Source organism: Camelus ferus, chromosome 4 (assembly GCF_009834535.1).
Source record: "Camelus ferus isolate YT-003-E chromosome 4, BCGSAC_Cfer_1.0, whole genome shotgun sequence".
NCBI classification, from domain to species: domain Eukaryota; kingdom Metazoa; phylum Chordata; class Mammalia; order Artiodactyla; family Camelidae; genus Camelus; species Camelus ferus.
In genome coordinates this window covers 28,174,040-28,191,403 of record NC_045699.1, presented here as the reverse complement: position 1 = coordinate 28,191,403, position 17,364 = coordinate 28,174,040, and the positions used below count along the sequence as shown (strand labels likewise).

Here is a 17,364-nt window from a genome sequence, read left to right as displayed (position 1 = left end):
GTCATTTAGATTTATCCACATGTTTAGAATTTGGTTGCTCTTCACTTCTTCATGCATACTTCTGATCCTTGAATGTGGAAAAGAAAAAAAATCTTTTATGTTTTCCCTCACATTTGAATGATAATTAGGCTGAATATAGACCAACTTAAATTTTCGTTCATAAATTGGAAGACATTGTTTCATTGTCCTTCAGCGTTCACTGTTGAAGATTAGAGATCTGATGGTAATCAGGGTTTTCTTTTCTCTGGAAGATTTCGGGATCTTCTCTGTATTTGGTGGTCTAAGGTGCAGCTAGGTTGTGTTTAGGTGATTTTTTTTTCCTTTTAATTAACCCTATTTGCTGGACCTTTTTTCAGGTCTGGAAAATTTCTGTGTTTTTCCCTTTTTCTATTTCTCTAGAGTGCCTTTGACAGAGATAACTGAACACCTGGATCTATTTTCCATAGTTTAGTGTTTGTGTTCCATTTTCCTTCTTTTTGATCTTTTCATCTATGTTTTGTACAATCTCTGGGCTCCACCTTCCAGTTGGTAATTTGATCTTCCAATAGTCATTCCATCTTGATTTTTTTGACAATATTTTAAATTTCTTAGTTCTGACAGTGTAGTTGCTACTGTTTTTTTTTTTTAAACTGATGGGATATATTTTGGATTCTCTATCATAATATGTACTGACATCCTCTGTTTCCACTTACCTGATTCCTTAGGACAGGTATTCTTCTGTTTATTAATTATAGCACCTCTTATTCACGGCATTGTTTTCCCTCAAATGTTTGTGATTTTTTAAGTATCTGATTGTATTTTAGTTGTACTTCTTCGGTGCACTTTTTCTCCCTTCTTAGCCCAAATGAGAATCCATTTATCTTGTTGGTGAATGATGGGTCAGGTCACAGGACCTGGATTCAGATCAGATCAGAATCCCTCACCTGCTGATGATAATGGGGGGCATCCTTGGGACTGGCCTGACAGTGGGTTGCTTGTCTTTTAGTTATTTGTTTCCATTCTTGGCATTGGCCTTGCCAGAACTGCCTTCTCTGAGATACCTACTGATAGTTTTTTTGCTGGAGCCCTCCTCCCTGGAGTTAATGCACCCTTTCTTGTTAGTGCCATTATGGTTTCATTCTTTTTCCTCTCTATTTAGGGTTTGGGGCTGGGGGTTTTGTAGCAGGCGCTGAGCTCACCATCTTCATTTGGTCAGTCATTGCATTTCTTTGCAGTCTTCTTCCCTCTGTTGTCCCCAAGCATAACTCATTGCACTGGTCATTGTAGTTCCATATAGCATTTTGTTTCTACTTCTTTCATTGCACTTATTCTATTGTAACATTCTAGGAAGTGTCCTAGTCTTTGCCCTACTGAATTAAATTCTGTAGCCCAGCAGTGTGGGTGTCAAGTTGCCACAGATTGCCTTGCCACAGATGAATAACTGGCTTAGTAGCAGGCCAAGTGAAACTGGGGTTCGGAAGTAATATGTGGACTGTACTACGGCATATGATATGGTTCCGTCTATTAAGTTTTGCCAAGTTCTGTATCTCTGCAAGAACCTAATTGATGTTTAAGTAGAAATTTTCAACTCTGCGGGTAAACATCATGCAAAGAATTGAATTGCAATTAGGTTAGGTTGACTTTCTAAGGATATTGGTTCTATCCTTAGAAATGACCACCTCTTGTCCTCCCGGGAATGGAGGTACTTCCCTTACTAGATTCCAAGGATTGAATTCACACTCGGCTTAAGTGTGTTCTCTCTGTCTCCTTCCCTCTTCTGGAGATCTTCTGTTTCTTGAGGAAGGTAATGGTAGAAGTGGCTGGGAGTCGCCAGTTCATTAATTAGCTAAGTTTTAATACTCTTTCTTACTCTTAATCATATTTAATTAGGAAAATAGGAAACAATTTCTTCTTTCATACATCTGTCAACATCTGAATTTATTCAAATACTGACCTTTATGTAATATGAATTAGGCTCTTAAAAGATGATCTGATTATGCCTGGGGCTCCTGATAAGAGTTCTTGCTGTTATATCTGTCATCATATTTCACATGGTTGGAATTGACAAAAAGATACCAGAATACCAAGAATTACCAGAATGTCCTGAAACTGATACCAAGTATTGCCAAAGAGATATCGAGATGTTAAATAATGGTTGTATTCATATTGTAATGGTTCTTGTTTCAGTTCTATGGCTCTCACACTCTCCACTGTGCTCTCTCTCTATAAATTCTTTTTTGTTTTGTTTGGTTTTGTTTTCATTCCCTTTATTCCCAGTTGTTTCAAATTAATATACATATTGGATGTTAAAGTTCCATGACTTTTCCAGTGCTCATCAAATGTATACACATTTATAAGATCTCATCTGCTCTTTTATAAAAAAAAATTATCATACTATACTCACTCATATGCAAATTAGCAGTACATCTTGGATATCCCTGTAAGTGAATACCAATCTTTTTCCTTTCTTTTTCTTTCCTTTTCTTTCCCTTTTTTCTTCTCTCTGTAAATTCTTAGTCCGCACATCTTTAACTCCAACTTAAAAATGCTTGATTGTACATTAAATCCAGGTGTACAGAGAGATCTTATAAATGCCCAGACTATAGGGCCCTTACGGGGACTAGTGAGAAATAAAATTGCTCAGATAGACCATGAAGGGCCTTTTATAAGCTTTCTTCTTCCATCTCACATTGTTCCTTTTTTTTCCTGGAAAGTCTTGGAGATAAGAAGTCATTGAGGCACATTAAGCAGGGTGGGTGACATGGGATCTGTGCTGAATAGAGATCACTCTGGCAGGTCTGGGGAAGGTGAATCAAAATAGCATGAAACAAAAGGTGGCAAGACCGGTTAGAAGGCCATACTACGCTGGGCAAGACACCATAGGCACAGGAGGTGGCGGCTGGTATAGATGGGTGGGGAGAGATCAGAGCAAGATTAAGGTGCAGAATCTGTAACAGTGAAGTTGGTGATCAGATGTGAGGGCAAAGAAGAGTTAGAAGTTTAGTGCACATTGATTCCCGCAGGTCTGTGATAAAATATTATTGCCCTCAAAAGGCATTGAGTTTAAGTATCTTTTTTTGTCCCAGGAAGGAAAGTGTACCTATAAAAACAGAGCCTTTGCACCAGGATTTGATGAGATTGCAGACTTATTTTATCCTTAGGAATGCAAAGTTGAGCTCTTTGATCATTCTGTTTCCTCTGCTTTCTGAGCCTGACCCTATGTTGTTCTACAACTATTTTTTCCTAACCCATAAGTATTAGTTCACAAATCTTGCATTTAGTGAAGCTGTTTGATTTTTCCCGTCTCTCATAACAAATGTACTGATCATGTTTAGGGGTAATTGTATGCAATTTAATTTTCAGATCGTGGTAATTATTATTGCTGTTTCTTATTTCCATTTTCTCTTCTCCAGGCAGAGTCAGCTATAGAGATTCAACAAAATTATGCCCTTTGGGGTGATTTTCAATTTTCTCACTTTGGGAGGCATATTTTTGTTTCAGCGATGAAGGGTTCAGATTTGGATTATTAAACACTTGAGCCTCTAGTTTCCACATTGGACCATTTAACACTTTGCATTTCCTTGTAAATGGAAACCTTAGCCCATCTGTGTGCTACTTGGGTATTTTCGAAGACTTCATCTAATTTAGGGGAGTTCGTGCCCCTCTGCCAAATCCATGGCCTATCCCTTGATGTACAGAAAGGCCTGCCATGCCCGGGGTGAAAGAGAAGTAGCTTTGGCTTTCATGGGTGACTTGCAGGACCCCCCGGGCGGCCTTTTCCTCAGTTCTGTGCCTGCAGACGCATGTGCAAAAGGGTTTGGCTTTCCTAACCACGATGAGTAGTTCAACATATGTCTGGTAGTACGCGACTGTAGTGGTGTGTTCAAGGTACTCGGCTTATATTGCCACAGCCACTCACTGCTGGGGCCCCTGGAGGTCCAGCCTTGTAGACGTCATCAGTTTTCTTCATCTCTCATAGCCGTTACGCTGTGAAGTGTGGAAACTGGCTGAGTTACAGAATTTGAATTGATGCTCTTCTTTCTCTTAACCCTCCAGAAATGCATGTTCTGCAGACACCGGGTTAAGAAGGTCTCTGGAGCCTGCATCCAGTGTTCCTATGGTCGCTGCCCCGCCTCCTTCCACGTCACGTGTGCTCACGCTGCCGGGGTGCTGATGGAGCCTGACGATTGGCCATATGTGGTGAACATCACGTGCTTTCGACATAAGGTCAACCCACACGTGGTAAGTCCTGCTCGCCCTTTGCTGATGCCAAGACTCATATACACCTCCCAGGGCTGGCATGCTCTACTCTGTCATGTTACTCATTGATGACCTGTCAAGACTGCAAGTTTCTTGAGGGCAGGGATTGTATATTATTATTTACTAATATTTGCCCAAGATCCACCAGTGTCTGGTGCGTGCTGGATGCAGTAAATATTTATTGAGTTGAATAAGTGCATGAACAGATGCGTGGATAAAACTTATGTCTGTTCTGGTTTGGGTTTTATATATAGGGCTGCTGAGTATGGTTGTGCAGACTGTGCACTGCACACATCCAGGATGAGGGTGAGAGCATTTGTAGGAAGAGAGTGATGTAAAAGCCTTGCCTGAGATTCTCCAGTGTTTAATCCATACACCTGTATACTCTGGCCTTGGGGGTTTATTTCATCTCTTCTAGAAGAAACAAAGAACAGCAACACAGTAAAAGGAGGGAGACAGTGGTCTCAAATGTTTGGGTCCTTACTCCCTGAGATGGGATAAGCTGCTGCAGCAGCACGGGCACCCTGGGAGGAGCGATGACTAGCTCAGAAAAGCAGAAGTGCAGAGAAGTATCGATGTCTTCAAATTTTCTGCCTTTCCCATTTCACTTAGGACTGAACTATTTCTGGGAAAAGCGTGCTTGCAATTAAGTAATGTGAATTTACCATTAATAATAATTTAATTACTTAATTTTTATTTAATTAATTAATATTTAATAATTTAATTCCATTTACCTGACCTTGGTGAATGGAATCTTTCCTCTGTTTCAAAGGCTTAGAATAATTAAGACAGTGTAGAGATGGTTGCTATGCCTTTGTTAGCTTTCTGGTCACCCTCAGTGTTTTGGCTTCCCTTAAGGAGGTTAAAGCATCATATCCACCCACTCAGCTTTGCTAACGTGCTGCCCTTTGTTATCCCTGGGAAGCTCGGCCACAGACTATTTGCAGCCTAACATGCTTGTTCTATGTCTCTAATAACCTCCTGTGAGCAGCCTGCCAAGTCATCAGTATGGGCTCGGGGAGCCATGTCCCATACACAGGAAATCTCCCAGCTTTTTAACGATTCCAGCAACTTCCATTGGCGTTCTGAGACATACTTGATGTTTGTGGGTTGGGATTCTGTGTGGATGCGTGTGGATGGGCAAATGTACAAAATGACATCACCAACTGTCACATCTATTTTAAAGTTACTTTCCATATTTTTCCATTGTCTTAGGTCTCAAGTTACATATTCATTCGTGCTTTTTCCTTAGTTTCTTGAGTTGATGGGCTCTTGCTAAGAATAGTATGTGTATTCAGCAGAAAACACATTTTAGCAACTTTAAAAAATTACTGTAATAACACATTGCATTACATGGTGCTTTGCTGCTTGCAATGCAGTCAGTAGCATTACCTCATTCGATGACATATGTGAATACATTTTGAGATGTGAACCAGGTCATGGCCTCTGGAGTCAGAGTCATTGGTGTTCACACTTAGATTCTGCCAGTAACATGCATGCAGCCTTGTGCAAGTTCTTGTCTCTGAGCCTCTGCTTCCTTGTTTAAAACAACGGCATGCCTACCTTACCATGTGGATTTCAAACCACCACACACTAGAAGCTCTCAGAAAATGAAAATTGCATTTTTTACTACTTCTTCTGCTGCTGCTACAGTCCTATGTGAACTCGGCCAAATGAGTAATGTTATCCCTGCTTCAAGGACAAGAAACCTAAGTTCAGAGAGGTTCAATTTTTATTTTGCCCAAATAAATTCAGTTAATGAGTGACAGGTGCTGGAATGTAAATTCTATTTGTTGAATTCCAAACCCCAAACCTCAAGTGGTACTAGAGGTGTTCAGCTCTGCTTGGGATCATACATTCCCGTTTTAATATTTCAGAGCTCTGTGGTTCCTGATGGTTATATTGAAGTTGCTATTAAAGAGATCCAGGTGTTTAATCAGGACCTCATTCCTCTTAACTATGATGTGTGGCTCAGTCAGGTTTATGTTACTAATGTGTTTCATAAATGATGATGAAAAAGAAAATATTTGACTGTGAGGTGACTTAGAAACTACTCTCCCCTACACTTTAAGCTTGGTCTACTTTGTAAAGGATGAGGAAAACATGTAATTTACACATTACATGTGGCAGTTCTTCCTTATGAGGAAAAATTTTTAGTGTTCGCAAATTGCCTTTGCGAAGTTCTCTAGGGGGAAGCACTATGAGCATGCATTTCTGAAGTACATTCCTGATGGCTATTACTTATCCATTATTCTTTAATTAGACTCCAAATATGGATTCTTCCCTGAAACTGTTTGACAACTAGCTAAAGGGAATTCATAGAATCTGACAGCTTTGGTTAAGAGCATTGTGATGACCCTTATTGCGTTAACTGTCCTTTCCTTTTCAAGCATAAAAAAATTGAAATTCACTCAAGTATCTCTCTGTGTAAACTGTGAATGTCAGGGGATACACTCCCTAGAATTGGAGCTGTAGTTTGTCTTTGTTCTCAACCATGTCTTGATTGTTAGGGAGTAACAGGCAATAGCTGAATCATACCCATGCAAACTCTGAAATAAATTTCAGGCTAAGATAGGAACCTAACCCAGGCATTTTACAGAGTAGAGGTTGCCTGTACAAGTTAGGCGAAATGAAGTATAAAGCTACAGTTACTTCAATAGGATCTCCATTTTTACTCACTTTAGGGTTTTTGCTCCCCCCCCCCCTTTTTTTTTTGCATCTCCCATTATTTGCTTTTTTGCACCCAAAAGGACCATTTTAAGGCAAATTCTCCTCTTCCTTACTGCCATAAATTATTTTAACTCTACCAGCTTATTCAGTGCTGTTGAGCTTTGGGTGTAAAGTCATTCTGGATAATGGTATAAAAAATTTATCCGATTTATTATAATGCACTCTTCCATTGGTCAATAAGCACACTTTGTGAGGAGAAAGTATTTGCAAAAATAGGTGGCTGTCATATTCTTTGTGTGTGTGTGTGTGTGTGTGTGTGTGTGTGTGTGTATACATTCTTTTTTATTGAAGTATAGTCAGTTTACAATGTTGTGTCAATTTCTAGTGTACAGCATATATATACATATTCGTTTCCATATTCTTTTTCATTATAGTTTACTACAAGATATTGAATATAGTTCCCTGTGCTGTACAGTAGAAACTTGTTGTTTATTGTCCCAGTGTGATTCCCTCTTTATGTTTCCAGTTGAAGAAGGAAGGTTCGGAGATAAGAACTTGCTAGGTTCCAGTCTTTTTTTTGTCGATGGTTGTTTAGCAGTCAGTTGTGGTTTTGTTGTGATTGTGAGAGGAGGCAAGCTCATGGTCCTACTACTCTGCCATCTTGACCAGAAACCTCTCAAATTCTTAAAGTAGAAAGGAGCATGTAACAGAAAGTGCACCACTAATGCCTATTATTTTAATGTAAATTTTAGTATGTATTTTTCTGTTTTTGTCAAACATGTCTTTTGACTGGCACCTGCTATCTTTCAAATACGAGGTTTCATATTTGTGTGTACGTATGTGTGCACATGTGTTTAGGTGTTGTGGTGGTATTGTACTTAACCATCCTTAGCCGTAATCCACTGTGACTTACTTCCCGGTTGTGTTTCTGAAGGCTCTACTGGTCGTATTCCTAACCCACTTTCGTGGATGTTGCACAGATGTTTGTAAGGAAAAGGCAAAGAACATAAATAAAAAGTAAAATGGTTTTGAAACTGGGAGGCTTAAGAACATTTCTTCTCCAAAGTGAACAATGAGCTACTCATAAATTACACACTTCTGCAAAGTGCAGCCAGCCCAGGGACCATCTACTCACACTCGAGGAGACTAGGCAGGTGTCCAGTGGAAGGGATGCCTGAATAACAGAGGGCAGCCGGGCTGAGAACGGTGGCAGTCAGGTTTGTCTCAGGCAGATCGCTTCAGTGAGCCTCCATGCTCCATGTTTCGTGTGTGAGGCGCTGGGGCTCCACGCCTCCTGCGCCGTGTGCGTCAGTGCGCTGTGACGAACAAGGCCTCTCCAGTACAGAATCGCGTTCCAGGTGCACTATTGTTATCCTCTTACCCTCTCCCATCAAAGACTTGAGAAATTTGTTTCCCTTATAATTTTCTTAGTTGTGACTGTTAACATGGAGACAGCTACTTATTCAAAAGAGGAAGAACTTGTGTAGAGCAAAGCTCTTAGTGGTCAGTTTTCTGCCTATTTCCTGTGTTTTTTTCCTTCAGATTTTCTCTGTTATTTTAACTAGATTTTATTTAACTAGATCATTATTTTAACTAGATTTAACCAGTATTTTGACTTTTTAACTAGTACTTGGCCATCCATATAAGCTGCTTGGTACAAATTTGTTGAAATATCTCTCTCATGCTAAGGAATGCGCTTAGTGGACGAAAGAGAGCTGGTATTTGTTGAACACCTTTTGTGTCAAGGGTGTGTGAGGTATTTTACACGGGCTCCTTATTTCAAGGCAGTGTTGTTGGTGTGGACAGGGGAACGTAGTGGTTATGCTGGCTTCTGTATCAGTGCCTCCCAGTCTGGAAGGTTCTCTTGTCTCTTGTTATTCTCCCCTCTAGCTACCCTTCATGTTCTCTTCTACACTCATCTTTGTAATTGACCTTGGGTCTTTGCTCAGCACTTGCTAACCTTGTTTTCCTGGCCTGTGTCTGCAGGCCAGCTCCCCAGGTGGGCTTCGGCACGACTCCTTCCCTGTCTTCACTGTTCGTGGCCCAGGACAGGAGGAGACACCCACATTGCACAGGATCTGGTGGAGTGCCTGGAGCAAAGCAGCTCTGGTTAATCCATGCTTCTGTGACTGACCTTTGGGTGGTAATGGGGTGAGGATGCCTGCCATTACTAACTTAATAAAACCTTTCCTTGGTGTGCAGAAACAGCTTTCACCTCACCAAAGGGTGGAACAATGGATGGTCAAGGCCTCTAAATTCTAAACCCTAGAACAGTAATTCTATCACAGGAGAATATTGTATAGCATATTATACTTTCAGTATTAGTTATTGGCAAAATACATAATGACAAAAAATTTAAGAAATCAATAACACTTTTATATGAATTTGTTAATTATAAAAAGAGTCTGCAGTGTTTCAGGTTGATTATAGATTGATAGGGAGAGACCCCAAACACTCAATCCTGCTGTAATTCCCCACAGACCCTTCTGAACATCATCATGAATTCTCTAGCCTTTTATAGATCCAGTGGGTACCAGTTGACTTGATGCTCCTGTCACACTTTGACCAAGTGGATTCAGAACCAGGCAATCTGTGCAGAACCCAGGCTCTTAGTTGCTATGCTTTATTCCATAATAAGATAGGCTAAATAAAGATATGAATAAAACGTTTTGGGAGCCCTTGGAAGGAAGTTACTAATTCTGTTGGGGGCAGTCAGGTAGAAGTCACACAGGCGGTGACATTTTTGCTGGTTCTAAACCGAGAGAGTTTGAATTTGCTGGTTAAATAAGAGTGGTAATGATGTTCCAGGTAGAGGGGATGGCATGTATGTGAACTTCTGCAAAGACCTGGTTTATCTGGAAGAGTTGAGGAGTCCAGTATAACTGGGGTCTAGGACATGTCGTGATATTGGAGTGGTCAAGGGGATATGATAAGAGGGGAGATGAAGTTGGAGAAGTCAGTTGGGTAGTCAGAAAGTGGAAGGCTTTATATATATACAAATACAAATATCCCTTTTTATATATCCCTGAATTAAAATAAAAACTTCTTTGTTCAGGTTAGGGCAATGAACTCAGCTAAGTGAGGATCTGCTTTTAGGGATGAGGTGAACTGCTGGAAGGTGTCTGCTCTTTAGAGGAGACAGGCTGTGGTGAGGAGGAAACCCCCCCCCCCCCCCCGGAGCAAAATCTACAGATAACTCGATTCATCCTCGATTCGGTGTGAGTGGAAGCTACCCAGCAGCTGTCTCACATATGAATGTGCGTGGACGCACACACACAGACACACCAACAGGGACAGTGCTGAGACCAGGCAGGAGAAGTTGTTCTCTGTCTGGCTTCAAGAGTTTCTTGCCCAGACTCAACTCCTCGGACCTTGTTCTCGTCATCCCTGTGCCTTGGGGCATTCCTTTGGACTCTTTGCTGTTGCTTTAGGCAGAACATAAGGAGTTTACTTTATCCTGTTGTCAAAGGTCCCCTGTAGGAGATGTCTGAGCAGAACAGTATCAGGAAGCTCTAGTCTGTGGCCCAGTGGAGGGCCTGAAGAACCCTTGAAATAACTCTGAAGCCATGTTGGGTGCCAAGGCCTTAGTGTTTTTGATATATTATCAGTCACCCTCCACGGGGAGATCTGTTCAACAGCCTTGGCTGTTTTCATCTCTCTCAATATGTGGAATAATGTAGCTTTCTAGAAATTACTATTTCACCTGAACTTTTTTTTTTTTTTTTTTTTTTAGCCTTGTAAATGGCAAATTAATCCTGATTTTAGAAAGAACACTTCATGAAAAAATCTGCATCTTGGTGCAGGTGTTTGGTTTTCTAAAAGCAGACTTATCAGAATCCCCAGGAGAAACTTGTTGGCATTGTGTTTTCTACTTGGCCCTGTTATCCCCACCATGAAGTGCATCATGGAATCAGGGAACAGTCCGCAGACCTACTGCCTGAGGGGCCAGCTGCAGGGACGGGTGATACTTCACAACTTCAAGGACCACACATACTGACGAAAATCCAGTCTTCCACTCTAAGGGCCACTTATCTGGCTACATTTTTTAGCTTACGTAAGGTGTGCTTCCATATGAAACACTTGCTTAGTTTTTCACAGAATTAATATTTCTCAGTTTCTAGGAAATTTTAAGCGTTTCTGCAATTTATACTTGCTTTAAAAATATAATTAAGGCATGCATTATTGTCTGATAGCTTGTTAAGAAAATTAAGTAGTGACACTAATCCCGTATTTTCACATTGGTATTACAGTCAAGCATCATAGATATGGTAGAGAAATATAAATGGAATGTGTCAGCAGACACACAACAGCCAAGAGTATTTGACATTCCAACATCTTGTAAAGCATGAGAGCAAGAGTTTCCATTCCTTCTTGAAGAAAACAATAATTAAATGCCATAGTCATAATGAAATCCATAGATACTGACAAAATATCATGAAAGTATAATTTTATGAGACTATTAACTGCAAGCAATAGAAGAGGCACTTAAATGAGATAAGTTCCAACATTTCTAAGGCTACTCTCTAGGTCTGCACTCTATGTCCACTTTGAACTAACATAATGTATAGAACTCTGAATTAACTAGAAGGCTTCCTGCCGTCTCTGGACAGGAAGCCAGTCAGCCTGAGGCTACCCCAGCTACCTTGCCCTGCCCTTCCACAGAGTGTTGGTAGCCATCTTGGGCTCTGACACAGTTCTCACAGACACATCAGTACTGCTTTCCTTTCCAGGTAAAAGGAATGGCTTCTTGGCTATTCCTTATCTGAAGTTGGCCTGTTTTCATCATCAGACATCACATCTCCCCTGTCTTCTTGTCCCACACTGGGTGTAGTGGGTCAGTGAAATTGTAGAGAGTAGTATCTGAAGGAACATAAGAAATTCCTGTTTCTACATTTATCAATAAAACATTCTTTTAGCTTTTCTTTCAGCCATGACTGGGCTGACCTGGCCCTCAGGAGCTTCTTCCTCGGGCAGGAGGCAGGGAGAAGTGAAAACCCTCTTCTTTGTGGACATCAGATAACCCTTATGAGTTATTTTCCATTTGGAATGTCTCTGCATGAGTGTTAGATAGGCCTTTTAGTTTAGTGTGGGAAAAGCAGCCTTTTCCCGCACATTTCTCAGGAATTAGAATAAAATGAAAAATTTGCAAACTTTTATATTAAACAACTTTTAACTGTACCTTCAAGTCTTGTTATCATGTATCTTTATCATGTATTTGGAGAACAGAAGAGCACCTTTAATAGGTGCTAAGAAGTAGTTTTTGCCTAGGCTGCGGGGACCACAGAGATGAACCTTAGGTGTTTTTGGAGGGAACAGGAGGCTCCAGGCACAGGGCTGGAAAGGAGGGGTTGCTGCTCCTGAGCCTCTAGCCCTTCCTCTGCCCTTCCTGCTCCACTGGAACCCCACACACCCCTCTCTGAAGCACAGTGCTGGGCACATAGGTGCATTTAATTAGCACTTGGTAGACTGACAGATGGACACTAGCTGCCTTGATTAGCAATGACGTTAAAGACTTGGATTTGTCATTGGTGAGATGGCGAGGCAGAATCTGCAGTACGCCTGCTGCTGTTGTGACGTGGGGTAGAAAGCTTTTGGCTGGCTTCTCTTCCACTGCTCCTTTGGCTGTTTCTCCTGAAATTTTGAAAGAGGTTTAAGAAGCTTGTACTTGTTCAATCTTAACCTCTCTCTCTTTCTCTCCCTTTCTCTCTACCTCTCCCTCCCCTTCCCCCTCCCCCCCATGCTCATGTAAGTAGTGCGTCTTTATAGAATCGGAATTGCCTGTTTTTTTCCGATTTTCTCTTCTGTTCAAGGTGACTGCCCCTCTTTTTTGGGAGCTTCTTATCAGTGTAGATGAGGTAAATAAAAGTAGTGTTAGCTCGTATTGGCATGGTGCATTTGTAGTTTATTGAAGGCTTTCCTAAGAAATACATTGCATCATTTGGTCCACATAGGTAGGTATTCTAGTTGTATCCATTTTACAGATGATGAAAGGGAACTTCAGAGAGGTTCGGCAGTCATTAACCTTCCAGGTCTTCAAAGTTTGGGCACAAAGTGTGTCATTTAGATGCTGCTGTTTCGGTGCCACTTTACCAGTTTGAGACCATGGCTTGAATTAATTTATATGATTTCATTGTTTACTGGGCTTCCTTCTTGGTGGCACAGGAAAACTGTTAAGCCCTTTAATTGGTCTGTTTTGCTTTGAGTCACCTTGTCTAGAAAATGTTTGCGTTTATTTTAGCTACTTTTAACCCATTCACCCACTGTAATCGAGATTCAAAAATCCTGATAGGTTGGAGTACCGTATAGTGATGCCCTATGTCCCTTGCTTCTCTCTGTTGAAAATGTCCCATCCAAGGTAATTTTTAAAAATTGCATTACTTTATAGTTGAATGAATGCTTTTCGTCCTCATTTCCCCCAAATTGTAATTCTTCCAAGTGTTTTTTTCAAGATTGCTTTGCATATTTCAAGTTCTGAATTTTGCATTTTCATATAAATTTTAGAATCAGCTTATTGATTTCTAAACACACACACAGCTTGCTGTGAATGATTGAGATTTTGTTGACTTTGTAGTCCTCCCAGATTTTACTATTACTACCCAATAAGCTTGAAGAGCAGCTGAAATATGAAAGCCTGAAAGCAGAGCTTCTGGGGCCAGGCAGACTCACATGTTCTCTCGCAACTAACGAGACTGGAAATGAGTTGGGAAGAGCTCATGTCAGGTTCCATCTCAGCATTGGATTCCGTGACTCCTCTCCAGCTCCCCAGACCAACTGATGTGACCTTTCCTCTCTGCTCTTTATGGAGTAAATTGCTGAAACTATTCAGAGTAGAAAGCAGGCAGTACCTACCTGTGGAGGGTTTCCTACATGAACACAGTGAAGCATCTAAAGATGGTTCTCCCATCCCAGTCCCCTTCACTTACCTCTTGAACAAGATCACCACCTCTGGGGTGAGTTAATGACTCAGAGAGAAAAGAATTTTTTTTTTTCCTCAGTATCTTCTGCAGCCTATTAGTTATACTTCTTCAAATGTTAAAGTGAGTAAGACCTTAAATCTGCTGGGAAACTGCTTACCACCATTTCCCACTGTATTATGTTTGTACTTAAAAACCCATGAGAAATAAAGTACACGTGAACAAACAGACATGGAGAAAATTAAATACTTGTGACGTTTTTATGAGTCTGCCTGTGCATTTGTGCTGTAAGAGCAATTATTTCTTCATGAAGCCCCAGGGATTTAAGTTTTTCTGGGTAAAAGATTTTTATGTAGCTCTTGTAATTTTGCAAAGAAAGCTTTCATTATTACAAGGCACATTTAGATGAGTAACTTTTGTTGTGTAAGTTTGGTTAAAAAAAAAGAACAGTTTGTATTAAGTTATTTATTCTGATACCTCTAGGACTTTTTATAAAAAGGATACCTTGAAAAAATACAATAATACTATCTCACAAGTTATTAATTCATAGAAATTAGAGAGAAATAATGAAGTTGGGAAGGCAAAAATGTTGTTGGATATACGTGGAAACATGCTTTTTGGCCAGTTATTGGATAAGTTGCTTAGCTTTGGTTCTTCAACTCTCCAGCCTTGCTAAATGATTGGTGGATGTACCTTTGGACCTCTGCATATACTATAATATTTGGATTTGCACCGTTTATTAATATCATTATACAGATGGAGAACTCACTCAGGGATTTTCCTAAGATGACATCTCTGCCCATGACTCATCTCATCAGGTGGTGAGTGACCTTCCTTCAGGGTGTGAACAGAGGTCAGCCTTGCCAGGCCTGATAAGAGATGATACATCTTTCAAAGCATAGAAATCTTCCTTCCTCTGCCACACAGGACACCTTCTCTCTGAGCCGTCACTTTAGAGGTCATGTTTGAACTGAGTACTCCCAGCTCTCTGTCAAAAACTCACTGGAGAGGGATGATACTTGAGAATGCAGTATGTATTCCAATCTCAGTACTTAACTTAGACTACCGTGTCAGTTCAGGTCACCCCAGAATTACCCATTTTAGCATCCATAGCTTCACCCTTCACAGAGATGCCTTCATTGAGTTTCATTTCACTGCTGTGTCCATTTATTGACAGGATATACAAGCACCATATGTGAGAAGCATTGTTGTGGTTTTTATAAGGCTGTTGTTAAAAGGTTGAGTGTTGTGCCTTTAATATTCCTGGAGATAAAATCTTATTTATAATTTAATATCAAGAAAATTTTATTGGATCGTCAGGGGGAAAAATTGCATTTTTCTTTCACTAAATTCTAGCTAGAATTTAATTAACAGTTCTGCCAGTTTTGAGCATAGGCAGAGGTGGCATTAGCAATTTCTGTGACTGTTCACAAGAGAAATCATATTACCATTGTAACAGAGATTTCAGAATATTACTTATGCTCATTGTAACTTTGAAACTAGGATATTAATAGTTCTTATATCTTTCCCTAGGTATTAATATGTAATACATTATTAAAGAAGTATAGATATTATGCCACTGATTTTTTAAAATATTATTTCAGTATAATTTTGTTCAGGTAATCTGGTATTTTATTTTATACATTTAAAATTATTGTTCTGAGTAGGGATCCACAGGCACACATGTTAACCAGGGGAGTTCATGGCACCAAACACTCCACTCTCAATGGCCTTCCTGGCATGTGCGCTTGTGGGCTTCCAGGCTCCCTCAGACCTGGTTCAGAAGTTCAGAAGGCTGTGATGACAGTTATTAAAGAAACAGTTAACTCTTGAGCAAGATGGGTTTGAACTGTGTGGGTCCACTTCTACTTGAATTTTTTTCAATAAATACAGTACCTGTATCTCACATCATAGATCTGTAAATTAACTGAGTGAGTAGAAAAGTTTGTGTTTGATTAGAGATCACAGTAGTGTGGAATCAGAAGAGTCCTGATTCTCTCCAAACTGTTTCACCTTCCCTGCCGTAGGTGAGTCACTTGTTACTTCCTTTGTTTTTGAGGCAGAGAGAGCAGTATGCAGATTTTTGACTGTGCAGGAGGTCAGTTCCCCTGATCCCTGTGTTGTTCAGAATGGAAAGTGCAGAGAAGTACACAAAGAACCAAATAGATAAAATCCCATTACCTAGAGCTACACAGAGCCAACGGCTTAGTACATTTTTGTCTTACTTCCATTGACCCTTGAACAACATGGACTTAGACTGCATGAGTCCACTCATACGTGGGTTGTTTTCAGTGAACACATACTACAGTACTGCTTGGTCCTTCGATTGGTTGAATCTGCAGATACGGAGGGCCGGCTGTAGAGTTACATGTGGGTTTTCAACTGTGTGAGGGCAGGGGCGTTGGCACCCCTAACGCTGCGTTGTTCAAGTACCAGTGTATTCTTTTTTTCTTAGTTGTGTGTGTGACAAGCCATCACAAAACTTTGTGTCTTAAAACAATGGCCCCTCTTTAGCTGCTGATTCTTTAGGTCATCGATTAAGGCTGGGCTCAGCTGGGCGCACTTCTGTTTCAGGCTGGTTACCTCATTCATCTGTGGTCAGCTGCAGAACAGCTTGCTTTCTCTTGGCCAGGGCTGTCTCATAAGTCTAGGCCTTAGTTCTGGTCAGTGTGGTCTCTCATCTACCAGCAAGACAACTTGAGTTTGGTCACATGACAGAGTCTAGGGCCCCTGGGACCCAGCAGAAATGTGCCAGAGGCTGTGCACTTGCATACTATTATTTCTGCTGTGTTCTCATGGCCAAAGTAGACTAAACCCAAGGCTAGCCCAGATTGGAGGGCTGGGGAAGTAGACTCCAGTCCTTGATGGGAGAAGCTGCAAAGTCACATTTTGAAGGATGTGGAAACAGGAGGGAGTGAAGGTTTGTGGGCATTTTTGCAATTTATTGCGGTGTGTGTGCGTGTCACGTGTGTACACACAGGAAAACCGAGAGCATGTGCAGTTATGCATTCTGCATATTTCGTCTCCAGGTAGGCTCCAAATCCAAGTTGCTAATTCAACTCTGATTATATGGGAGAGATCAAATGTGGTGTCTCAAAAGGTGTGTAGAACAGAGGAGATACTCACTAAATCAGAAAAGAAAGAAAAGAAATGGAAGTTCTTTAGGCAACTACTTGGATTCCATTAGTCTCACTTCCTAGTTGGTTTTATTTCTCCTCTGATTTTTTTCCCACGTGTGTTCTTCTGGTTGATGATATCAAGGCACTTGTGGTGGGAGAGCACCTGCTTCTGGGCCCCACTTCAACCTCTCACAAGCTCTGAGATCTTGGAAAAGTCACTTGATCTTGTACCTCAGTTACTGCATCTGTTTACTGAGAAGAGCAAATACTTCACAGAGCTATTGGGAGAGTTTAATTAGCTCGTGTACATGGACACGCACTGGTGACTGCGTTATGTGTCCCAGGGACTCTTTGCTGCTTTTGTGGAATGTCTGTAACATTTTCTTAGTTAACATTTTTTTTCACATCCCCAGAATTTTGAA

General features: G+C 40.7%; 1 protein-coding gene across 5 annotated transcripts in view; it reads left to right on the top strand.

Moving 5' to 3' along the window:
• The window catches only part of KDM4C (lysine demethylase 4C), a 360,653-nt gene that overhangs the window by 298,495 nt on the left and 44,794 nt on the right, over positions 1-17,364 (top strand). For all 5 annotated transcript variants that reach the window (XM_014552383.2, XM_032477696.1, XM_032477697.1 and 2 more), the window contains one exon: positions 4,036-4,221. In XM_014552383.2, the coding sequence (XP_014407869.2) occupies positions 4,036-4,221 (186 nt within the window). The remainder of the gene's footprint in view (positions 1-4,035; positions 4,222-17,364) is intronic.